Source organism: Oncorhynchus mykiss, chromosome 8, assembly GCF_057628025.1.
Source record: "Oncorhynchus mykiss isolate SJ-2025 chromosome 8, ASM5762802v1, whole genome shotgun sequence".
Classification (NCBI taxonomy): Eukaryota; Metazoa; Chordata; class Actinopteri; order Salmoniformes; family Salmonidae; genus Oncorhynchus; species Oncorhynchus mykiss.
In genome coordinates, this window is record NC_143029.1 from 23,944,883 (window position 1) to 23,972,056 (window position 27,174).

At 42.9% G+C, this 27,174-nt stretch overlaps 1 protein-coding gene across 1 annotated transcript in view; it reads right to left on the minus strand.

Annotated features, from left to right (window-relative positions):
- The window catches only part of galnt14 (UDP-N-acetyl-alpha-D-galactosamine:polypeptide N-acetylgalactosaminyltransferase 14 (GalNAc-T14)), a 110,511-nt gene that overhangs the window by 78,315 nt on the left and 5,022 nt on the right, over window positions 1-27,174 (minus strand). Inside the window, exon 2 of the mRNA XM_021612019.3 lies at window positions 15,197-15,366. Coding sequence (XP_021467694.3) covers window positions 15,197-15,366 — 170 coding nt within the window. The remainder of the gene's footprint in view (window positions 1-15,196; window positions 15,367-27,174) is intronic.

The window sequence follows — 27,174 nt, forward strand, 5'->3', positions numbered from 1 at the left end:
TTTTGTATAACATGGCATGTTGGTGTACCAACCTAGTGAGAACCAAACACTCCTGTTGATTCTGTGACATGGCAGTGAGTAGAGCAAGGCACCCAGTGAGCGCTTATCAGTTAATAGCCCTGGGGAAATTCTCTAGTATGCATAGAATCTCTCGGAAATTCTAGCTACTCTGCCTAATGTGTGAGCTGTGTGTACTTTACCTATTACAGCAACAGAGAGACGAGGTGGTGGAGTGAGAGAGAGAGATGGGGGGGAGTGAGAGAGAGAGAGATGGGGGGGAGTGAGAGAGAGAGAGATGGGGGGGGGGAGTGAGAGAGAGAGAGATGGGGGGAGTGAGAGAGAGAGAGAGGGGGGAGTGAGAGAGAGAGAGATGGGGGAGTGAGAGAGAGAGAGATGGGGGAGTGAGAGAGAGAGATTGGGGAGTGAGAGAGAGAGAGACGGGTGGAAGCGAGAGTGAGGGAGGGGGAGGCCTAGCGACAGATGTTTGTGTGAGTCTAATTTTACATGTGATTTAATGCTCTGCTAGCTCACCCAGATGAGTCCACCTTCTCATTATCTGTCCCCCTCAGATGGCCACACACACTGACCTGAAGACACCTAAAGAATGGGCCTGCCCACAGCCCACAGCTAATGATCTCTGTGGATTTATCACCTTGACACCAGCTCTGCTCTGTCATCGTTCCACATTCATCTCTATGCAGACTTCAGAATGGCTTGGAATTAACCTTCTTAATCTCTGGACAATGTCATAAAAATCTCTCATGCAAAGCCAACTCTTTAAGTATATTCAAACATTTGGATTATATGCAACCAGGGAAAGGATTAAGCAAATGCTGCGTTCATGTAAAACTGCAGCAGTCTCAATATCATTGAGTCCCCTTTGCTGTCTCAATATATATTGGTTTCTCTGGCTGCCCTGGCTGGACATTGGGGGAATTTCATTCCAGAGAGCAGAGGATGTCAGCACCAGTGGTGCTCCACATTTGGCCTCTTATCTTAGTATGGGGAATCATCTACAATATCCCTCCGTTTCCTCCTGAGTTAGAGTCAACATTAGCCAAGTTCATTTTTACATTTCTTTATCTCCTCAGAAAATGTTAATCCCACAGCACTAAAATAATCAATCAGGCCAGTTCGTTTTCAACTTCTCAGGCCTAGATATGCAAGCGTGGGGCGACCAATATTCTCCACAGCGATTTAATCTAGCAGATCATTTTATATCAAAGCCAGCTTCCAAACAGGGCTGGGCTGTAGTCCCCAGCAGAATGGGGCTGTTCTACTCTACCTCTCGCTCAGAGCAACGGGAGGGGATGATAAGGATAGGAGGAACATGCTGATATCTGACATCCCCCTGTCAACATGACTCTCAGTCTGCTCCTCCTGGAAACAGAAGAAATGGGCCTGAAAGAGGCTGTTCATATCTGACAATTGTACATCATATGTGAGGATTCACATCAAACAGACAATAATATTGAGCTGGGCGCTACTAAACACACACACACAAACACACGTACACACATGCACACACACACACACACACACACACACGCACAGACTCTGACTTGGATTTTCCTTGCCTCTGTTTTCCCTGTTATTCTCTCTGTCACGCCCTGACCTTAGAGATCCTGTTTATGTCTCTATTTTGGTTTGGTCAGGGTGTGATTTGGGGTGGTTATTCTATATTCTATTATTTGTATTTCTATGTTTTGGCCGGGTAGGGTTCTCAGTCAGGGACAGCTGTCTATCGTTGTCTCTGATTGAGAACCATACTTAGGTAGCCCTTTTCCCACCTGTCTTTGTGGGAAGTTTACTTTTGTTTATGGCACATAGCCTGTAGCTTCACGGTTTGTTTTGTAGTGTTTATTGTTTTGTTCAGTGTCTTTTCTAAATAAAATAATATGTACGCTCACCACGCTGCACCTTGGTCCTCTTCATTTAATGGCCGTGACACACTCAAGCAGATGAAACCTTGTTTCTGAGTGTAAAATATGTGACAATGAGCCTCCAACAGTCACTTCTTGAAGCAGCTCGTTTAATGAAAAATATACATGTTTGTGGTATATGTACATACTGTAAGTATGGCTTGAAGAATATCTTCATTTAACTGCAGCCATTTCAGTTTAAGTGAAACAAAATCTAGACCTTTATGTACACTTTGATGGCCTTTTGTTCAATGCAGACAGCTGTGGGCAGCTAACTGTTAAAGGCTTTTTCTGTAGCCTTAGAGAGTCTAGACTCTACACCCACACCTTCTCTCTAGCTCACCTCAGACAAAAAACACATTATAGCAAATTAAAGGCACACGCTACAGCAAGAGAGGGCAATCCTATAGTGTTAAGTGTTCAAGTGTATGATCAGATTCCACTAATCCGGGAATGTAAGGGTGGTTCAGAAGCCATTCCTGGTGAAACGAGGGAGGGGGACACTGACAGTCATGGGACACGTCGATGCACTTTAACACAGAGAAAATATAGGTGCAGGGAGTAAAAGATATCGTCTGTAGAAGCCTGCAACAGCCACTGAAAGGAAGCACAGAAAAGAGTCAAAACAAGAAAAAGCAACTGAACCAAAACCACAGAGCCATCCAGAGAGTAAGAGAAAAAAGACTATGGTGTAGCCATGAGGTCTTCTATCCGACAATGGTAATCAGTGGCCCAAAACACACCCACAGTACCAGTCTGTCTGTCATCTGTATCTCCCGCTGGTCACAATGACAGCTCCATACAGGGCTACCACAGAGCTTACTAGGTACTTTACTGCTCCTCTCCCTCTCTTTCTCCCTCTTCCTCCCTTACCCACCCCACCTGCGCTACAGGGCCCGGCCCAGCGCATCATGACAAGGCTGGGGAATGGGTTACCGGTGAGGAAGCAGAGGGTAATATAACCCTGATACACAGACAGCAGCGGGAGGAAATGAGGTTTGAAGGAGGTTTCTACAGGAGCAGATGGGTGAGTAGAGAGCATCTGGGCGGAACAAGGAGAGTGTGTAGCAGGAAGAAAACAGTGTTACCTGGTGGATGTGATAGTGGCTATGAAGAGGTGAACAAGGTAAGAGATGTTGGTTGTTATTATTCTCAAACCAACATCATTCAATTTGTCCTACATGGCACTGTAGGGGTATTGACTGGGGAAACCAGCGCTCATACAGTGGGGCAAAAAAGTATTTAGTCAGCCACCAATTGTGCAAGTTCTCCCACTTAAAAAGATGAGAGAGGCCTGTAATTTTCATCATAGGTACACTTCAACTATGACAGACAAAAGGGGAAAAGAAAATCCAGAAAATCACGTTGTAGGATTTTTTATGAATTTGCAAATTATGGTGGAAAATAAGTATTTGGTCAATAACAAAAGTTTATCTAAATACATTTATATACCCTTTGTTGGCAATGACAGAGGTCAAATGTTTTCTGTAAGTCTTCACAAGGTTTTCACACACTGTTGCTGGTATTTTGGCCCACTCCTCCATGCAGATATCCTCTAGAGCAGTGATGTTTTGGGGCTGTTGCTGGGCAACACGGACTTTCAACTCCCTCCAAAGATTTTCTATGGGGTTGAGATCTGGAGACTGGCTAGGCCACTCCAGGACCTTGAAATGCTTATTACGAAGCCACTCCTTTGTTGCCCGGGCGGTGTGTTTGGGATCATTGTCATGCTGAAAGACCCAGCCACATTTCATCTTCAATGCCCTTGCTGATGGAAGGAGGTCTTCACTCAAAATCTCACGATACATGGCAACATTCATTCTTTCCTTTACACGGATCAGTCGTCCTGGTCCCTTTGCAGAAAAACATCCCCAAAGCATGATGTTTCCACCCCCATGCTTCACAGTAGGTATGGTGTTCTTTGGATGCAACTCAGCATTCTTTGTCCTCCAAACACGACGAGTTGAGTTTTTACCAAAAAGTTATATTTTCCTTTCATCTGACCATATGACATTCTCACAATCTTCTTCTGGATCATCCAAATGCTCTCTAGCAAACTTCAGACGGGCCTGGACATGTACTGGCTTAAGCAGGGGGACACGTCTGGCACTGCAGGATTTGAGTCCCTGGCGGCGTAGTGTGTTACTGATGGTAGGCTTTGTTACTTTGGTCTCAGCTCTCTGCAGGTCATTCACTGGTTCTGGGATTTTTGCTCACCGTTCTTGTGATCATTTTGACCACACGGGGTGAGATCTTGCGTGGAGCCCCAGATCGAGGCAGATTATCAGTGGTCTTGTATGTCTTCCATTTCCTAATAATTGCTCCCACAGTTGATTTCTTCAAACCAAGCTGCTTACCTATTGCAGATTCAGTCTTCCCAGCCTGGTGCAGGTCTACAATTGTACAATTGTGTCTTTTGACAGCTCTTTGGTCTTGGCCATAGTGGAGTTTGGAGTGTGACTGTTTGAGGTTGTGGACAGGTGTCTTTTATACTGATAACAAGTTCGAACAGGTGCCATTAATACAGGTAACAAGTGGAGGACAGAGGAGCCTCTTAAAGAAGTTACTTTGAGAGCCAGAAATCTTGCTTGTTTGTAGGTGACCAAATACTTATTTTCCACCATAATTTGCAAATAAATTCATTAACAATCCTACAATGTGACTTTCTGGATTTTGTTTTCTCATTTTGTCTGTCATAGTTGAAGTGTACCTATGATGAAAATTACAGGCCTCTTCTCATCTTTTTAAGTGGGAGAACTTGCACAATTGGTGGCTGACTAAATACTTTTTTGCCCCACTGTATCATGTCGATAAAAAAGTAGTAGGTCTAAATAGTAGGTCTACACTAAAAAACATGTTCAGGTGTTGAAACTGACTTCCTTTAATGTACTTCAGATCGGCCCCTTTCTGAGAGTAATGCAATACTGTTAATCAGGTAATGAAAGCCTGAAGAGGCCAAAGCTGGCATAGCTACAGCACTCATGAATAGCAGGGGGTCTATATTAGGTGCATGACAACATACATTAGCAGTAACCTGATAGACCCCACTGGCACTTTAACAGTTTCTCCTTATGATGTCAGAGGGCACTGGATCAGTCTTATGAGATACCACCAGTCCTATTAAGCAACTCAGACCACAATCAGGAAGTGTAGAACATTCTTACAGACCTCTAACAAGTGTATCAATATGCACCGCCAGCCACACACACACACACACACAGGATTATTCAGCTGTGACTAGCCCAGAGAGAAGCGTCTGCTAACCAGCTCATTTGAACCCAGACTGAGAGGCCAGATCTTATCAGAAGTTCACTGTGGTATTTTATGTCAATCATCCAGCCAAGGACCTTCCCTCTCTGCAGCCGAGGCACCTGAGAAAGTAGCTGTCAGTGGAGACATGCCGAGGAGGAGTGAGCTGAAATAGAACACCAAGGTGAGACGGGGTGAAACAGACATGACTGACACAGACAGAACCTACAAACTCTCCATCTCTGTGTACAAGACAAGAACTGAGGAAGAGATTTCTGTTACACCGTGAAAATGTCATTAGTCCCACAGCTAAAAATAAGGCGCTGACTATTACGTGTGTAATAGAGGACTCCTTTGTTTTTCCCATTTTTGAGATAATTCAATCGAAGAGTTGAAGCTGGCGTTGATTGCGTATGCCTGGCTGCTCCCTAGAACAACAACAACAGTCCAGAGACAGCAATGTGAACCTAAATCCTGATGAGAGAGAGAGAGAGAGAGAGCATTGGGTGTTCTTTGGGGGGTGTGATTGTGAACGGATGTTAAAAATACGTATTATTTTTCAGGATATGTGATTGTGAACGGACGTTGAAAATACGTATTTTCTAGAAGTCAAAATCATTTTCATTTTCGGTTCTGAATGAAAGTTGAAAATACATCACCTATTTTTGGAACAGAGTAGGTGAGCGGAGTTGAACGGGATTTAAATCCAACCGCTCCTTCTAACCGCTCCTCTAAAAACCGCTTCTCACTCACAGGAAAAAACACTGCAACTTCAAATTTTCTCGATTCATTAAAATCACAATTTAACCACATTTTGGTGACTATTTGATTCTACCATTTCGTTTTGAAGTATTGAAACCAAACTATATTTGAATGAAAATTATTATAATAAACATGAAAAGGTGAATGTAAGAAACGCTCCTCATTTCAAATAGGCTACATGTCATATTAAACAGCATATAAACACTCTAAATAGGTCAGGACACAGACAGGGAGCCTAAGAAGGAACGTAAATGAATTATTTAGGCTATATTATTTCAATTATTTCAAGGCTATAGCTTACAAAGAAATACATTGTGAAACATTTGCTTGTGCAACATACTAGGCTGGTAGGGAGTCAGGGACATTAAGCAATCAGCATTTAAACAACATCACGTTGTATTAAATCATTATAGTCTATAAATTGCACATATACTGTAGGCTGTGACTTACTTAGAATGAATTACAAATTAAACAAAAAATTCCTTATTAGGCTCAGTCTTTGAATTCATGTTTAGAAATATCAGTTTGGTCAGAGTCTGTGGCTTCGGGCTCATGCGATGGTTCCTGGAGAACAGGCCAGCAGAGGAGAATATCCTCTCCACGCCTGCAGAGCCACTGGAGATGCTAAAACCCTTTCGGACACTCTTGCCAGGCTGGGCAGGGATGCAGATTTTTTTTTTCTATAGGAAGGCCTGAAGGTTTTTAGGCAAAATAACCCAATCAAAACGGAAAGCTTCTTGAAAGTTGCAATATGCCAGGCCTATTGGGCCGAGACTTTTAAGTGATCAGATTTTTGTTTATAAATGCTTTTCTACTTTTCTGACACACTTACTTAGCGATCTACCTCAATCCTTTCTTTTAGCATTTGCACATAGTAAGTACACCACCATGCTTTCGGGATATGCGTCTTTGCAGATTCCAAAAATGATTCTTCAGTTGTGGACATTACATCACCACACTCCCTCTCATGCTCTTGGTCCTCCTCCTCTTTGTAAGTCACCTTGATTTTGCACCTGTGTGTTTTATCCGACTGGACCAAAAATCTATGTCCGTGGACGTGAAAATCAAGGCCGGTGCGGACTATACCAAAAAATGACTTCCGGACAGACGTGCTTACTGAGGTGTAGCCTACAGTGTTGGCCCGAAATGGAATTTTATGATTGCCCGTCTATGTGATAGGCCTAACGTTTGTAAAACACCACAAAAAAAGACGGCTGGTCCACACAGGACAAGAAAAAGATGTCCAAAAGACATCGGTGTCAGTCCCTGCTTACTGGGGTGTAGTTTACAGTATCGTTCCCCAATGGAATCTTGTGAATGCCCATCCATGTGGTAGGCCTACCGTTTGTAAAATAGGCAGTTGCATTGGCTTTACTAGTCCTGATTCCTGTGACTAATCAATTTGGCTATTTAAGCTCTGAATATCCTTCCCAACTTTATCAGGAGTTTTCCTGAGCCTATTTGCAATGAGAATCAATGTGTTTACAGTGGAAATGCAGAAATATTTTATTTTTCACTATGATCAGCTCATCGAAAATGTACAGATAGAAACTTGACACTACTGATAATGACAATCTAGACCATGGGGTGAAACTCCTTTGTTTTGTTTTTACCAGTCAAGAACAAATTCTTATGTACAATGACGGCCTAACCCGGCCAAACCCTAACCCGGACAACGCTGGGCCAATTGTGCACTGTCCTATGGGTTTCCCAATCACGGCCGGTTGTGATACAGCCTAGAATCGAACCAGGGTCTGTAGGGATGCCCCTAGCACTGAGATGCAGTGCCTTAGACCGCTGCGCCACTCCTGGACTGTAGTTATGAGTAGCCTGATTTTCCATTCCATATTGCCATTTCACTTTGACTGCATGGGAATGGACAAGTGAAATATTTTGCACCCCTGCCTTTAACATAGTTGGCACTGCTTATCATAGTACAGCATTAGCACTCACCTAAAATGCCCATACGCCTGGCCCGGCTGATCAGCCTCCTCCTCGTCTTTCATCTGCCCTCCACTCGGCTCTATTAGCCCACACCATTTGCATGAATTATTTCATTAGGCAGCAGGACAAGAAATAAGATTAAAAAAGAGAGACAAAAGAGAGGGGACACGACAGTGAAACGGCCCTGGAGGATAATACCAGACCTCTCAGGCTTCTGACAGCCCAATTTCCTCTCTTTCACATCACAGGACCGGAGAAAGCAGCCAGGGGGCCCTGCTGGCGTTAATCAGGGGCCCTCTCTCTCTTTCACTTTAGTCTTTGATGAGACTGCCATAAAGAGGGAAACACTGATCCATCTCTCTGTGCCTGTCTCTGTCTTTGTCTCTCTGCCCCCCTCTCTCTCGCTCTCTCCTTTCTTTCTTTCTTTCTTTCTTTCTTTATGCAGAGTGCAGTCCGAAGTCCACCATAGTGCAGGGGGTGTATGGTGCAGCAGGATGCTGGAGAGGGAAAAAGAGGGCATTCTGCTCAGCCACTCTGTAACCTGAGTCACGGGTCACTGGCTGGGACTGAACAGACCATGGCTGAACCCCAGTCCCAGCCACATGATCACAGGTCCTGGTTAAACTAGCTCCAGTTAAGGAATGGTATAGTTGTTGTGTGTACTAGTGCAACAGCAGAGGTAGAGATTGTGTAATGTCTATGTAAAAAAATACATTTTGGTAGCCAGCATTGTATTATATTTCAATAATCAATACAGCCCCCTTTTTTAAATCAAAGGTGAAGAATTCCCCTTCTTAGAAGAGAACTCACCCTGTCGAATAGCCTCCCTGGCATCTTAATCAAGCCTGTGGAGCTGTGTGAGCTGCAACAATGTTTTACTAGGAGACTGACAGGAGTTGAATGATTCATGTTGGATTTAGGTAGAGTGGATTGCAGGCTCTACACACAACAAGAGGTGGAGGACATTATTGTATATAGATGATGGTAGTTTATTTTTAGAGTCAACATTGAGCTGTTCAGGTATAAACAGGCAGGCCATAAGTGAGTCAGTAAAGACTGCTATATTTTCAGGACACATTTAGACCGAGCTACAACAACAACCCAGGTGGTAGCAGAGAGAGCAATTAACTTATTTTCTGCACTGTGTTTTCTGTGTAATTACTAAAGCACCGCGCAGCAATGGAGATCGATGGCTGACTGACAGGCGGAGGGAGGGGAGTCTGTGGGGAAATATGGAGAGCAAACTTCCTCCCTAAGCACAGCTGCCTTCCTACACCGCCCGCACTGAGCCACCCTGCACAACATACCAAATGTCACAGCAACGTTTCCCCCCACTCTCAAAGCAGCCTAGCTACCAGGAAGAAAGGCACTAGGTGTGGTGACTGCTATGAAAGGCTTTGCTCTAGGAACGTCACTCTGGGTTGAAGGCAGGCAGGCAGCTCGTAACACAATATACTGGGTTAGTGTCTGTCTGCAGGGAGGAATGACAGTGGTGAATATTCACTGGCATCAATTCAACATAAATATTACAGTGAAATGAGACGTGTCAGACATCGTGAGGAAATACAGTATTTTCAGACCTGCTGAAACGGCATAATGCGGCTGAGGTTTCTGTTTTAGAGTAAATATGAATCCCTAAACAAAGGCTGGATGCCAGTCCCAGTTTTTTAAACTGTTTTGATGTGTGTCCCAGAAGGTGGTGAGGCTGCTTGTGTAATAGCAAAGGTCCCGGTGACCGGCTGACCGTAGATCTGGTGTCAGCCAAATACAGAGGAGCAATCAATACCTGACTCATTTCTACCGCACACACACACAGTCACACACACACAGTCGCACACACACAGTCACACACACACACACACACACACACACACACACACACACACACACACACACACGCACACACACATTTCCTCCTCTCTCCGCAGTGGGACCTCAAAGAAGCGAGAGGGAGTGAGACAAGTGGTTGTCTTGTAAGCGATGGAGCGATACGATGGCTGACAGACAGGTTGAAGCCAGGTAAATGTGTGGACAAGCCTGAGGCTCCCTGTGACTGACCTGATCAATGACACAGGAAGGAAGGGCTTTCTACCCTAAGCTCAAAAGCAACAACCAACCTCCATTCAAAAAGCTCCAGTGTCATACCTGGAGAAAAGCTTTAACTCGCAATTTGGCTTTTCAAACTGGATCATTGTGGTTAGATTTGTGCTCAAAGTACATGTTTGTAGATCACGAAATGCAAATAACTGTTTCTGTGGAAAGCTTTTCCATTTATCCTCACGTATCCTCAATGTAAGAAATTGATATTTCTTCTCTGTGTTTCGTAATTTTCCTTCAATTCGCAAGAGGATAAATGTATCTCACAGGAGAAAGCATACGAGCGAGCAAAAAAACGTCCCTATGTCTCTCCATGTGGTAGCCATCTATCTGATGCTCTCTGGTCCAAACGAGTATGACATTGTTGCCGTCCGTAGCATTGAAGGCAAGGGAAGCCAGCAAGCATCTGGCCTCCCTTGATAAAAAAAAAGTATAAAAAATGTGTCAATCAACATTGAGCGAGCTCACCAAAAATAAAAAATTAAAAGTGTCAAAGGAAGCCAGCTTGGACTTTGGCGTCACTCATATCAAATCCCATTGAGAGCCTACGTCAATGACAGAAAAACTTGAATTGTTGCATCTCGTTGTGTTGTTGTCCTAGCTAGCTAAAATTGACTCTTTCCTAAATTAGCCATGGATGGAGATGGGGATTTGGACTTGTGGTTTTACTTAATTCTCCATACTGGCCAATGATTATAACAGCGATTCTGATCCAACCATTAGTTCGTACATTGTTGTGCCCCTGGCCTGAGACGATGGAAGTTCAATATGTAGCTAGATGTAGAAGGCTAATATTAACCAGCTAACGTTGCCCATTAATGGAAGTTAGGCTAGCGAGCAAGCATTTCAGCCAGGTAGCCTAGGACAACAAAAAATACAAGTGTTTGCTGTATGACAGAGTCATAGACAGGTTCGTCAACTTGAAAGAAATGAAGATGGAATTGACGTTTCTCTACAAGTAGGGTGAGTCAACATGATTTTTCTACTTACACGACGTCCGCGCGAGACACACACAAAGATATCCGATCCATGGACAGCCAAGTCATATTTAGCCTACATTGATTGAACTAAATCGTTTTTGGTATACTTTAGTTGTCACTGTATCAAAAGTAACAGTCAGTATGTGGTGTGGCCACCAGCTGCATTAAGTACTGCAGTGCATCTCCTCCTCATGGACTGCACCAGATTTGCCAGTTCTTGCTGGCAATGTTACCCCACTCTTCCACCATGGCATCCGCAAGTACCAGGACATTTCTGGGGGAATGGCCCTAGCCCTCACCCTCCTATCCAACAGGTCCCAGACTTGCTCAATGGGATTGAGATATGGGCTCTTCGCTGGCCATGGCCGAACACTGACATTCTTCTCTTGCAGGAAATCACGCACAGAACGACAAGTATGGCTGGTGGCATTGTCATGCTGAAGGGTCATGTCAGGATGAGCCTGCAGGAAGGGTAACACATGAGGGAGGAGGATGTCTTCCCTGTAATGCACAGCTTTGAGATTACCTGCAATAACAACAAGCTCAGTCCGATGATGCTGTGACACACCGCCCCAGACCATGACGGACTCTCCACCTCTAAATCGATCCCGCTCCGGGGCACAGGCCTTGGTGTAATGCTCATTCCTTCGACGATAAACGCAAATCTGCGATCACCCCTGGTGAGACCAAACCGCGACTCGTCAGTGAAGAGCACTTTTTGCCAGTCCTGTCTGGTCCAGCGACGGTGGGTTTGTGCCCAGAGGTGACGTTGTGGTGATGCCCTAACCTTACAATAGAGGTGACGTTGTGGTGAGGCCCTGCCTTACAATAGGCCTTCAAGCCCTCAGTCCAGCCTCTCTCAGCCTATTGCGGACAGTCTGAGCACTGATGGAGGGATTGTGCGTTCCTGGTGTAACTCTGGCAGTTGTTGTTGCCATCCTGTACCTGTTCCGCAGGTGTGATGTTCGGATGTATCGATCCTGTTCAGGTGTTGTTACACGTGGTCTGCCACTGCGAGGACAATCAGCTGTCCGTCCTGTCTCCCTGTAGCGCTGTCTTAAGCATCTCACAGTATGGACATTGCAATTTATTGCCCTGGCCACATCTGCAGTCCTAATCAAATCAAAATCAAATCAAATCAAATGTATTTATACAGCCCTTCGTACATCAGCTGATATCTCAAAGTGCTGTACAGAAACCCAGCCTAAAACCCCAAACAGCAAGCAATGCAGGTGTAGAACCACGCCTCCTTGCAGCATGCCTAAGGTAAGTTCACGCAAATGAGCAGGGATCCTGGGAATCTTTCTTTTTATGTTTTCCATAGTCAGTAGAAAGGCCTCTATAGTGTCCTAAGTTTTCATAATTGTGACCTTAATTGCCTACCGTCTTTAAGCTGTTAGTGTCTTAACGACCGTTCCACGGGGGCATGTTCATTAATTGTTTATGGTTCATTGAACAAGCATGGGAAACAGTGTTTAACCCTTAACAATGAAGAACTGTGAAGTTATTTGGATTTTTATGAATTATCCTTCAAAGACAGGGTTCTGAAAAAGGGACGTTTCTTTTTTTGCTGAGTTTATAATGAAGGGCAAAAAAATCTAAAATGAAATTAAAACTTCTAACATTACACTATAATGTTTGTGATGAAGACAAACATCTCTCTTTCTCCTTGGTTTGGTCTGAGCAGTTCAGATGGATAAAATAAGCAGCGTTTGCTGCTGAGGCTAACAAGCAGACGGCTCCTGAGTGCTGGAGACAAACGCACCGCTCATAGTGAAAATCAATAGAGGTCCTTCGATTCTCACCCTTCAGTCCAGGGTGGATGGGAGAAACCGTGGGAGATGGGAGTATGGCTGAGAGGCGCGTCAGTGTCCTTAACTGTCTACCAAAGTCAAGAAGAACTGAGTGGGCCTAGAGCCAGGACCATACTGAGCCTGAGATCTGTACACACAGCAGGGTCATACACTGTACTGTAGGCATTGGAAACAATTGCTTGTTATACACACGGGCACACACACATGCAACAAAACAACATCCACAGAATACACACACGCACACAGCTTAAGCAGCTAATAGTCCTAAAAACACACTGGAAAAGAAGCTTAACATCACTGTCAAATTAGGTTGAAATAGCATTGTGCTCTAAAAATGAACATTTCATGCCAGCAGATTAGTCTGTGTAAAGTAACATGATTTTCTCGCCTCCTAAGGGTTTTAGTATGTAAGTTAAATATTTAGAGGGTAGGCTGTGTCAGCATAATGTTAAACTGGTTTCATTAATGAAAACATCACATCAGTGAGTAGGTCATTGCCAAGTCTGTGTTTATACTGTATGGTCAAAAATCATCCTATGATATTTGCAAACAGGGTGTTTGATATATTTTCCACTTATAGTAGCATGCAGGGCGGTCCTGGCCGTTCTGCCGCCCTAAATACGTATTTTGTAGACGTTGAAGTTAGGTTTAATTTAGGTTCTGAATACTTACAGTATTTTCTGGACGTTGAAATCAGGTTCATTTTCAGTTCTGAATGAAAGTTGAAAATACGTACAGTACCAGTCAAAAGTTTGGACACATCTACTCATTCCAGGACTTTATTTTTTACTATTTTCTACACCGTATAATAATAGTGAAGACATCAAAACTGCTTGTAATAAATGTACGGATATAAACTTGAAACTACTGATCATGATATTTTACCCTATGGGATGAAACTAGGGGACAGTAGTTGTGAGTAACCTGATTGTCCATTCCATATTGTCCATTTTACTCTGACCTGTCCTGTTGTTTGTTAACATGTCAGCACATTTTACTCTGACCTGTCCTGTTGTTTGTTAACATGTCAGCACATTTTACTCTGACCTGTCCTGTTGTTTGTTAACATGTCAGCACATTTTACTCTGACCTGTCCTGTTGTTTGTTAACATGTCAGCACATTTTACTCTGACCTGTCCTGTTGTTTGTTAACATGTCAGCACATTTTACTCTGACCTGTCCTGTTGTTTGTTAACATGTCAGCACATTTTACTCTGACCTGTCTCCTGTTGTTTGTTAACATGTCAGCACATTTTACTCTGACCTGTCCTGTTGTTTGTTAACATGTCAGCACATTTTACTCTGACCTGTCCTGTTGTTTGTTAACATGTCAGCACATTTTACTTTGATTGGGCGCAATTTAGGTTAGGCTATTTGATCAGAGAAACCTGCATGATGTAAAAGGTTTCCGTCTCATTACATTGTCAAACATTTTATCTCCAGCCTGTAGGCTACAGAAAAGGCCACCCTCTTTCTACAATATCCTCTATCTGTTACATGATTTATGTTAGATACTCTTTTTTTGACAAAATGTTGGTGGAGCGCCGCAGTGATGAGTCTCTCCAACAGCACCCCGGAGAGGCGCGCTGGGAATGGACAAGATAAATATTTTGTGTCCCGGCCTATGACAAAGTGGGCACTGCTTATCACCGGGTGTCATAAGCGCTCACCTATAAAGCCCATATGCCATTGGTTGAGAGAAATTGACATTGTTTTTGGGCAGAATTATGTGAGGTTTTATGGGTTGTTGGAGGTGCGTGTTGGTCAGTTTAGCTCAGATAATGCCGCCCTCGTCAATCTGCTGCCACAGGCGGCCACCTAATCCTGCCTTATGAGCAGGCCGGCCCTGGTAGCATACTCTGTGTTCTTTTCATTCTCGTGGAAATCATTGTAAAAGCAGAGGCTTTCTTTGATGGATTCATGTAGAATTAGTTGGTTAATGGTATTTGAGACATCAGCAGTGCAGTGAGGATTTGAATAATATCCACTTTAAGACTAAAGGCCTTAGTCTTATTGGAGGCATACAAATGAAGGCAATGTTATGGGAGCAATGATGTAGGAGTGTTTTCACACAAACTGCTAAAGCGCATGTGGCAATTATCTCTTTCTATGCAGCTTGTAGCTGCCACTACACAGCCTTCCCTCTGACACGTCAACTACCTCTCATCTGCTAAAAACCATGTCCTCCTCCCCAGGAGGAGCAGAGCCACAACGTGGGGAAACAAGCCATCATTAGCTTACACAGAAGTAGATACATGCAGCCCTGTCACAGCCAGTGATCTGGCATAATATGGGCTATTTAGACGGATATTTTTCATCCTCGCAAATGCCTTCTTGCATACTTAAACACACACATGCGTGTACATGAACACACACACACACACACACATCAATGGGCTATGTAAGTGTACTGTTCTGTGTAGGTTACCTGTAATGTCGTGTGTCTCTGAGAACTCTGTTGCTGGGTATCCTCTCACTCTCTCTTTGGTTGAAGGCATACAGTTTGTAAGGGTCCTGTCCTGGTTTCCATCGCCTGGCGTTAAGGTAGTTCTTCTCTTCAAACTCTTCCAGGAGGTCGTCCCATTCTGCCTCCGAGATCTGAAACATAAAAACATTCAACTCATCACACAAACACTGTAGAAACTCAACAACTTGCTGGGGTAGAATTCACTTTCAAACATGCAATAAAACCCCAGTTTCCAACTGTGGAAGTTGTGCTGTAAGCTCATGTGCAGGTTTTTGGCTTGGTATGATATTAAATTAAGTCTACACTGTCATAAATATAACAATTGATGGCAGCATTTTGGCAAGTCCTCATCCTCGCAAGAACTCCTCAACATAACGACGACAATTCGACAACCATGGAGACAAACAGGCAGACGATGCACACACACCTCCGCATTTGCTGGTGCAGAATCTGGAGGGCGTATCAATTATAGTCTAATAAAACCAGCCTATTTTGTGAAGCAGCAGCAGCTTGAAATCACCCATAAACCGGAGCCTCATATTTCCTGTTATCATTTTCTTACTGTTGTTGCTGATGTGCCACATTCGGCAGCTCCAGCCATTAGGACTGAAGGTAGCCAGAGGTATATGTTCCACTCAGCCTGGATGATGCTGGTGATTAGCAAGCTAGCAGGTTGCTAGTTTCTCCCGATTACAGTTTGAATGGAGTCTACTGAAAAATCCCCAGCACAGGCTCATAAACACACGCACGCAAACACACAAACACTTATCCTACTGCAAGCCCAGAGTAGAGGCAGGCAGGCAGCAGGGGAGGGCTCTGGGTGAAGCTGTCATGTCCCCCATGGCCTGGGGTAACAAAAGGCAGCCGACTTTGTGACTGAAGGATTACAAGGCTCATGAATCACTGCCTGCTGATGCTGAGTGATTAAATCTGATTTCCATGCAATGCAGCGCAGGGGTAATTGTTGGTCATTGAGAGAATAATAAAGCCTACTAATATGTTCCCTGGCCAAGGGCTTTTTGCATCAATGCACCAGAAACTTAATCCACCTTCAGGAAGAACCTGCTGGAGGTCGTGGCAAGGAGTTGGCTCTCTGTTTTGCATACAAAACGCAGCAAATGCAATGTCATCTTTTTAAGAAGAATGACATAGCCTAGAGTCCTCAGGCAAAACTCAGGGGAGATGCAGGTAGCCTGAGGGAGCTATTCCAGAATTCCATCTTTTATTTCATTGTGCTTTTGTTTGTGGCCTATACACCTGGAACGGAGAATCTGCTCAAGGTCCTGTGGATTCATTATATTTACCAGACTTGTCTCCCGGCGCCATCGTTATGACGCCTAGCCAGCCGTCTCAATGCCTCTTCCCATTACACAAACAGACATTAAATAAATGACCTCCAGAAACAGGAATCATGTAATAATGTCAAAACGCAGCATTATCTTATTGAACACTACAAAACAACTAAATATCCCATTACTTTCCCTGACATGACTGCTTCCATTTAAATCACAATGGGAAGGGCAGTATTAATTTCATACACAGGTGATGAAATGGTGATGCTATTTATTGCTTGCTCGTAAGAAGGATCATTTCACGAGACAAAGCCATTGAGGAGACGATGCAGTAGATGGAAGGTGATGGGGTTCGAACCTAAATGAGGCGATACAAGCACAAGGGCACTTGGCAATGACCACAGAGCCATAGGGGGGCAGCTCACATCAGCTCCTCTGTCGTAACTGGCCAAGCCCATTATTCCCAGAGGACACTGCTGGCCTGTGACTGTGAGAAGAGACTGAGAAGAGAGGGGAGAGAACAGGAAAGAGAAAGGGAGGAAACAAAGGAGAGGAGGAGAGAGAACAGGGGAAAGACTAGGGTAAACAAGTTGGGAGATAAGTGGGGCATCCTACCCACATTAGGAGGACAGTAAATTAGTCGTTAGGGTCTTTAAAGCCGGCTATCTGTCCGTCCGTGCGGTGGGTCAATTCCCTCGTTAGCATGCTGCCGATATCTTTCACGGCCTTGTCAGTCTGGCGGGAGATGTCATGCTCTGCCACTTTACAAGACTTACAACAGCATCCTACAAGCCTGTAATAGAGGTGGATAATTGCAGATGTCTGCTTTCTGCATTAGTTAGACCAAATGGCTGGGGGGCGCAAACTGGCAAAATACAAGATAATATATTTTCATTAAGGCATATCTTTCTGTTATATATTTCCCATAATAAAAGTTGATGTAGTAAAAGGGAGTTATGTGTCCAGAATATTTGAGGATGAAATCTGTTTTCTTCATTTAATGATCTCTACAGAATGAAGTTATCTGAATGCAGACAAATTCAACTCCCCAAAAAGCTTGAGAACAACATTGACACGTCACCAATGAATGTTTTGCCTTCAGAGGTTTTCTCAGAGTTACGATGGTTGACAGCTGAATCCACAGAGGGAATGCTAAACTGGTGCTCACCTATTCACTTTGTCATCTCCAGCAGTATCAATCTCACCCCATGATGCCACCCACCAATCTGGGCAAAGTGGTTGTGTTTTATTGGCCCAGGCAGCAAACAGAATTCAATTCTAATTGGACAACACAGACAATCTACCTGCAAATCGATCTGTCACAACAAAGTTCAGCGGCTTGAGCAAATTCCAACAGTCCCTAGCAGCCGACCAAGGATCCATTTCTCAAGAAAGAACCGGGTGAGCCTCAAGATTGGAATTCCCCCGGGCTGCCAGGCAAGGCAAGGCCTCCAGAAATACCCCTGTCTTTGGTGCAGTCATCATCCTGCCTTTGCCTCTCCTCTGTTGTTGAGGCAGGAGTGAGGCAGGCAGCTCAGCCACCAGAGAGCCAGGTTTCATGTGGAGGATACTGCAGCCTAATTGGATGTGATGCCTTGGTGGAGGGAGAGAGGGAGGGAGGGAGTGAGGGAAGGAGGGAACAAGTGAGACAGAGCAGCGCAACATTTCAACCTCCAGCAGTTAGCGGGCTCGCCTGGCTCCCTCCTCAGACAGAGATGTGTGTCCTAATGAGTTGTGGATGACAGAGGGAGCTGTAATGGGATCCTAGCCCCCCCCTCAACCCCTCTACTCCTCCCTGTGTCTGGTATGTGTGTTTGTGTATGTCAGTCCTATTTCAACACCCCTGAACTCCACCGCAACCCTTCTTACCCAACAGAGATAACTAAAGGAAAACTATAACAGGGGGAATCTCTTCATAGTCTGTCTATATAGTCTTGGTGGTACGATAGGAGGTGCACATCCGTATAGCTCCAGTATCAAAGCTATGCAGTAATAATTGCACAGCCTCCTGTGACTCACAGCCAGGTAATGAGATGAACCCTAGCAGCTCATTTACAGATCTCTGTCTGGCTCGTCTTATCTCAGATGTGATGTTCAGGACTGCACAGTGCACGCACGCACGCACACACACACACTGACACACCCACTGACACACATACACACACACACACACACACATATATTATTAGGAGTCCACGTGGTGGTATTATTTAGTGCTGGGGGTCATAGCTCATAAACCAGAGGATGATAAAGTACAAATGAGAGCCAAGACCGAGCTGACAGCCCAGACACCAATAACATTAAGAGGGCGTGGAGAGTCCAGCACAATAACACACATCCTGTCTGGTTGATTTATCCCTGAGACCTACAGGCTCATTCATCATCCTACTGGTCACATTAGGACTAATGCCTCAGCCCTTTACACCACTATCATCATAATGTGTCATCTCTATTTTTTGTTGCGTCTCTGATGTCATCAGAGCAATAGAGATATCGAAGTTCCTGGGCATGGTGCATGGTGGGTAAATTATAGATGCGTGTCTGGTCCACTGCAGGAATAGTTTCCACCTGCCCCAGGTACCACAGAAACAGTCAGTCATTATGGCGGGCAGAGGCAGCCCTGACCTATAGAATGTTAACACATCCTCTTGCTGATGACAGCCAATTCCCTTTTTCAACTTTCAGGGTTAGCACAATGTGCAGAGGTGATTGCTTAGGGAGGGAAAATTCCCCTCTGTGATGCATTCTCCTCCCTGCATTGGAGGGTAAACAGAGAAATACAGAGACTAGGAGTATGGACAGAAATGTTAATCGCAACACAAAATGCAATTCATTGGATGTTTCATACAGTCGGTGTCACCTGAAAGACTCATCTGTACCTGGTGTGTGGGCCAAAGTAATCCTCCTTCTCATAGTCATTGCCTTTATCCCTGCCCTTTGTCGAGGGCCACATTGATTCAAGGTGGAAAAGCAGGATACATAGAAATAGTATCATTGCATCATCGTCATTCATTTTTCAAAACAGTTTTACTTAGTTTGACTTGTTTTTCTGCTTTTCTGAGCTAGTCCTTATTTAGCTTGGTTTCTGCCCAACAATGCAGAGCAGGGGTGTGTCAATATTGGTGACAGGACTATCTTAAAGGAACACAATCAAGTAAACCAGCACAGTCATCAATTAAGAGCCTGGGGAAATCTATTGCCGCACAACCAAAGACCATTTTTACATTGTTTTCTGTTTGCACCAATCTATCTCTGTCTAATGCTATCTTTATTTTTCAATGGGTACTGTTGGAGTGGTGCCTGGCGCTATACAGGATGGAGAAAACACAGTCAGTCATATGAATCATTGCAGGAGGGTAAGAGGGTGTGATATTGGTCTAGCAGCTGTTATGTGGAATGTGCTGTTTTCTGCGACTGCGTGTGTGTGTATGTGTGCGTGTCTGTATGTGTACAAGTATGAGTCAAAAGCATGTCTAAATGTGGGAGGCGTGGTCAAGTATAAGTAAATACAAACAGAAATAGGCTATCCTCCTGAGATCCAGCAAAAAAAAAGGGTTTCAATTATTATAATTGTTTACATCGCGGTGAAACAAATATTTTACAAAGAAAACATAATTGTTTATTTAATTTATGTATTTGTATTTTATGTGCACTGTAGCGCAAATAAGGAATCGATTGATAGTAAATATGAAACATGTAACCTTACAGTAGATAGGTAGTAGGTAAACACATAGTTGCCGCATCCACTACAAAGGACATTTATAAACAAACAAAATATTACACTGCTCTGAAAACTCACCAAACTATTCCTGAGATATTTTCTCAATAATAATCCATTTGAAAAGCACAACCTTTCTTCTTATCATATAATATGCTGATTGGGCTGGCAGACATTGTGAAAAATCAGTAAGAGAAAGTTATCCAGGTCACACCCCCACACATGTGATATCAGTGAAAAGCCCAGAATGTCCTGTCAAATGTACAATAGGACGTATCACAGTGGCATGTATGGCCTCAAAGATGAAGACCAAAAACCAATGTCCCTTAGAGTGGACAAAAATCAATTGCTGGGTCTCTTTGAGTGCTTTTCCCTGAGCAGGCCTCCATTCTGGGAACAGACAAGTGTTTTTTTTATTATCAACACATTATAGCTATATTGACTTATCCATCATACCTTGTACTAAAGCATAATGACATTAAAACATCTAATGTTTCCCTACAAATACTATAAATGGCTCTCAGTCTCATATATAAAATCCCATGCAAATCAAATGGGTGTGTATAAAGTTGATCATTCACTGGTCATTTTATTTAGCCAGAGTAGCAGTGGAAACTGGGCATAGTGGGTCTAGTTCAAACATGAAGAAGTGGATCTAAAATAATCAACAATAGAATTTGAGCTACACAGCACTGGAACCAATTGTGATTAATCAAGACTCAATCATCCTGTATGAGAGCTGAGCTGGCTGATGTTAGTATTAAATATTCCCTTTGATTCCAAAAAGAGATGTTCTATTTCATTAAGCTATTTTTTGCTTTCCTGCGTTTGGCATCTGAGATAAGCAACTTCTCAATTTTTGAACTAGCGTAAACACAGCAAAATTGTTTATAGAAGAGTTTGCCTCTTGCCTCTTTTGATCACTGATGTACTGGGTTATAGCAGGCTTACTAAAATTCTGCGTTCTGGTTGACAACTTGTTGACTTTGCCATGATTAGCTGCTGCATGTGGACCACTTAAAATGAATGGAAATTGGATGCATGGATTGTTAATTTCTCACGGAACTACCATACTAAGTGAGTCATTTTTAATTGGTAACCCTGTGGATGACTCCACTCCAGGGTGGGGGTATGTAATGGACCCTATGCTGTATTTCAAGTTTACTAAAGCACATAATATGCCACCTGAATCTAATTTTGTTTACTTAATCAAATCTATTCAGGGCTTTTCTCCGTCCCCCTTCCCCTAAACTGCTTTCCTTCAATTTTATCACTGAATATGTATGACCCATTGCTACTTATTACTGGGGGGGGGGGGGGGGGGGCATTGCAATCATGGCTGCATACGTGATCTGCAAGCAAGATATATGCAACATTTTCTCATTTTGCTAAGGTCATGAAATAGAAAAAAAATCTAAATAAAAGAGCATCAAGGTTTCTATGGTTGAAATTGTCCTCCTGTTGCCGTCCGTGCTGCTGCTTCCCGAGTTCCATATTGAATTAGAGAGCATGTCTTTCAAGCTGGGGAAACAATAAAGCAACAGAAAATGTCAGGTGACCCTTCCACTCTCTCCCTCTTCTCCCTCTTCCAGTAGGCTTCAGAAGAACATCAGTGGAGAGGTTATCAAAGCGACAGCGGCCAACAGACAGAACAACTAATAACTGGAACGCTTCCTCTGTGGACACAGGTCTGGAAGTGTTATTTTCGTAGCTGGGAAAGAAATTGGCTGAAAGGCAATAAGCTGAATAGCCCCCATATTAACTGAATTCACAGAAATGTGCCAGAACCCATGCATCAAGGTGTATAGATATTGTGCACCTCTAAATCTCAGATTCAGGCTGTGTTTGAGCAGAGATAAATCGTCTGGGCTTTCATAAACTGGATAAAGTTAGAAGAAATTCCCATATTTATTCTGTCTTGAAAAATAAACTGTTGATCACATGAAAGTAACATACATGTTCATATTCAGTAATTGTTAACACTTTTTAACATGGCATAAACTGCAACTTTATTACATGGTTATAAATGTATCCTTAATTATCAGACAAACAACAACAATCCATGAAAGTGGATTTCATTTGAACTTATCTTATCATTCTCTATAAAACCTCTTTGAGGTTTGATTCATATGTGAGACCTTCTACATGAATCATCTATGATCTAATTCTGCTTACAGTACATACACACTATGAAAGCTCAATGTGTGCAGATGTCGGATCTTAAAATAGTCCTACAGCAACAGGAATGTGAATTATTATGTGGATTATAATTAATGGATATTTTTGTAGGGGTTGATACGTTTTTCGTAACGGAAAACCAAGTGTGAAAGATTACAAACATCAGAAGCCTTTTTTAACCTCAAATACACTACAAGTTTAAAATGTCATGCATTTTCCTGCAACAGGGTGATCAAATTAAGATCCTACTTCTGTAGCAGCTAGGGCTGTAGCGGTCACAAAATGTTGTTAGCCGGTGATTGTCAAGCAAATAACTGTTGGTCTCAGTTATTTGTCAAGCAAATAACTGTTGGAATTCAGTATCATTGAACGCGAAGCCCGACAACCACCGAAACATCTATTCTATAACGATATGAATGAATGTCACTCTGAACTATCCATTTGAACCACGACAGAGAGAGGGCGGACAGACACTCCAACAGAAACAAACTTTTCAACAGAGATCCCGATGACACACGGAGCATAAATACAGTGCCTTGCGAAAGTATTCGGCCCCCTTGAACTTTGTGACCTTTTGCCACATTTCAGGCTTCAAACATAAAGATATAAAACTGTATTTTTTGTGAAGAATCAACAACAAGTGGGACACAATCATGAAGTGGAACGACATTTATTGGATATTTCTAACTTTTTTAACAAATCAAAAACTGAAAAATTGGGCGTGCAAAATTATTCAGCCCCCTTAAGTTAATACTTTGTAGCGCCACCTTTTGCTGCGATTACAGCTGTAAGTCGCTTGGGGTATGTCTCTATCAGTTTTGCACATCGAGAGACTGACATTTTTTCCCATTCCTCCTTGCAAAACAGCTCGAGCTCAGTGAGGTTGGATGGAGAGCATTTGTGAACAGCAGTTTTCAGTTCTTTCCACAGATTCTCGATTGGATTCAGGTCTGGACTTTGACTTGGCCATTCTAACACCTGGATATGTTTATTTTTGAACCATTCCATTGTAGATTTTGCTTTATGTTTTGGATCATTGTCTTGTTGGAAGACAAATCTCCGTCCCAGTCTCAGGTTTTTTGCAGAATCCATCAGGTTTTCTTCCAGAATGGTCCTGTATTTGGCTCCATCCATCTTCCCATCAATTTTAACCATCTTCCCTGTCCCTGCTGAAGAAAAGCAGGCCCAAACCATGATGCTGCCACCACCATGTTTGACAGTGGGGATGGTGTGTTCAGGGTGATGAGCTGTGTTGCTTTTACGCCAAACATAACGTTTTGCATTGTTGCCAGAAAGTTCAATTTTGGTTTCATCTGACCAGAGCACCTTCTTCCACATGTTTGGTGTGTCTCCCAGGTGGCTTGTGGCAAACTTTAAACAACACTTTTTTATGGATATCTTTAAGAAATGGCTTTCTTCTTGCCACTCTTCCATAAAGGCCAGATTTGTGCAATATACGACTGATTGTTGTCCTATGGACAGAGTCTCCCACCTCAGCTGTAGATCTCTGCAGTTCATCCAGAGTGATCATGGGCCTCTTGGCTGCATCTCTGATCAGTCTTCTCCTTGTATGAGCTGAAAGTTTAGAGGGACGGCCAGGTCTTGGTAGATTTGCAGTGGTCTGATACTCCTTCCATTTCAATATTATCGCTTGCACCGTGCTCCTTGGGATGTTTAAAGCTTGGGAAATCTTTTTGTATCCAAATCCGGCTTTAAACTTCTTCACAACATTATCTCGGACCTACGTGGTGTGTTCCTTGTTCTTCATGATGCTCTCTGCGCTTTTAACGGACCTCTGAGACTATCACAGTGCAGGTGCATTTATACGGAGACTTGATTACACACAGGTGTATTGTATTTACCATCATTAGTCATTTAGGTCAACATTGGATCATTCAGAGATCCTCACTGAACTTCTGGAGAGAGTTTGCTGCACTGAAAGTAAAGGGGCTGAATAATTTTGCACGCCCAATTTTTCAGTTTTTGATTTGTTAAAAAAGTTTGAAATATCCAATAAATGTTGTTCCACTTCATGATTGTGTCCCACTTGTTGTTGATTCTTCACAAAAAAATACAGTTTTATATCTTTATGTTTGAAGCCTGAAATGTGGCAAAAGGTCGCAAAGTTCAAGGGGGCCGAATACTTTCGCAAGGCACTGTATAGTAAGCCTATAGAAAGCTGATGGGATCCTCCTCTTTTCATTAGTGGCCGTCACTCTGTTTTTTCGCGCAATTGCATAGCCTCTTGAAATGTTGCGCAACATGAGCTCATGGGCCCTCATGAAATGCTTGATTAGATTGATGTCAGAGTGATTAGAGGGCCAATAAAGTGCAGGGTCCCAGGCAGTTCCCAGATCTAAAGCCATCCATTCAACACCCCCAATTTTGTCATGTAAATACCAACGGTGACAAGTTAGAGTTTATTCCTTTCACTCAAGTGTGTGATCCCTCTGCACTGTCTTCCTCACTGACTCCTGATGAAATCAGATGCTTTCGCATAAATGACTACATAAAATATAAATGGTTATATTTGTTCTCTGTCACTACTCTTTGGAACTTAGATTGCTCTGTCTGTCTAGCGCACCGAGGAAAAACCCTAATAGCAGTACTGACTAAATAAGATTGATAGCTCAATTCTTGGGAGATAAAGGTGAAAATGACAAATGAGCAGTAAAACCGACCTTTTTGTAGCATTATAGAAAAACACATTGGTTACAATTGACAGCCCATTTAGAATTCATGTATATCATTTTTAAATAGTCTAGATAGAATCCCATCAGTCCTGTTTGAATGTTTCAGCATTTCAGCAGCAATATGTTTTTGTGCCATTGCAATGCTATATGGGTGTGAAGGTTATCATCATGCAGGCAATGTGTGTGTGTGTGTGTGTCTGTGCGCATGAGGATGGTCTGATTTATTGATCTGCTCCTCATAATAGGGGGAATTACTCCTCAGGGCAGGGTAATCACTGCAAAACAGCCCGATCACAGCACTTAGCTAAGAGTAACAGTCTAATAGTGTCTGCTAAAGCAATTTCTTTCAATATCATACTGGGAATAGCAAAATGATTAACTAACACGTATTAAATGAGGCGTGCTACTGTTTTTCTCTTAGCAGGAGGCGGGTTTTGTGGAACACTCTGAGAGTAAATGATAAAAAGGACACTGCATATTTTGCTAAGTGTTTAAGTGTTTTCATAGTTCCTTCAGTAGCTTCCATTCAGGAGGCCTGAGGAGCCATATAAAAACACAAGCTGCTGTTGATCCTTAGAAGCTACATTAACCTTTAGGTCTTTCACTGGGTGTACTGTGATCACATGTTATCCACAGTACACAAGGCTTACAATAACACTCACGTTTTACTCTTACTGTCCAAATGTCACGTCAGAGAAAATGAAAGACCTTGTGCACAAAGACAGGCATGTACTATGTTTCAGCCCAAAATGATGTTCAGACACAAGCCAAGCGTTGTCTTTACACAAACACGTGTTAAGACAACTAGTGCATCCTCTCTTCAGCTACTGTGTAATCACAAACACTCGCTCTCTCTCTCCAAGATGACTCAATATCACACAGTTAGAGTCCCTCCACAGTAATCCTTGCACATTCTTATAACACCTACTGTACCAATCTTGAAGATCTTTTGGAGCAATCCTTATGTGTAAAACATCTTCATTCCAACCCTCAGTTTCAGTTATTTTTATCCTCAGAACTAATTTTCTTTCTCCCTCGTTGCTTTATCAGAGATGGGAAAAAGTACAAAAATTACTTTTCATACAAGGCAGAAAACTCAGAATTCCAAACGTGTAGACTAGAGCATTTGGGGGTCATTGGCATTGTGAGACACAAGCTGAACACAGTGATTGGAACATCTATCTTGTTTGCTCACCAGGCGGGAGCTCCATTGGAAACAGACACGATTTATGAAAATAACTCAGATGTTGAGAGCTGAAGGAATGGGAATGAGCTGGTAAGGTTTTTTTGTTGTTGAGAAAAATAGAAGTCAGTAAGAATAATAAAAATAAAAACAGACATAAAAACTACCCAATTATCCTATGGCTACATACAGGATATTATTCTCCATCCACAGCTCCAGGCGAGTCTCAACCACATTCAAAGCACTGTACAGAATAGTGTGCTGCTGAAATGACACACATAACGAGGTCAAATTAATAATAAAAGCCTGGCGGCACACAGCTGGTTCAGAGAAAGAGTACATTGTTGGGGATGGAAAGACTTAGCTAGACACCCTATTGGATGCGTGCTTCGTGCTGCAACAGCTCCCAATCTGGAGTTGAAAAAACTGCATCAGGAATAGCTCAAAGACCCCCAAAAGACAGAGCTTGAGGGGGAGAGAAACTGCTGTGTTCTTCAAAGGAAGGTTGAATCCATGTTCTTCTACGGATATAGGCAGTCTGTAGCTTTTATTGATCACAAAGCAGCTAGGTAAACAAACCTACATGGTGATAGTACACTGAGTGGGACTATTGCATTTGTATTTGAATGACAGATACACACAATATCCAGTACCAGTCCAAAGTTTGGACACACCTACCCAGGTGACTACCTCATGAAGCTGGTTGAGAGGATGCCAAAAGTGTGCAAAGCTGTCATCAAGACAAAGGGTGACTACTTTGAAGAATCTAAAATCTAAAATCTATTTAGATTTGTTTAACACTTTTTTTGGTTACTACATGATTCCATATGCGTTAATTCATAGTTTTGATGTCTTTGCTATTATTATACAATGTA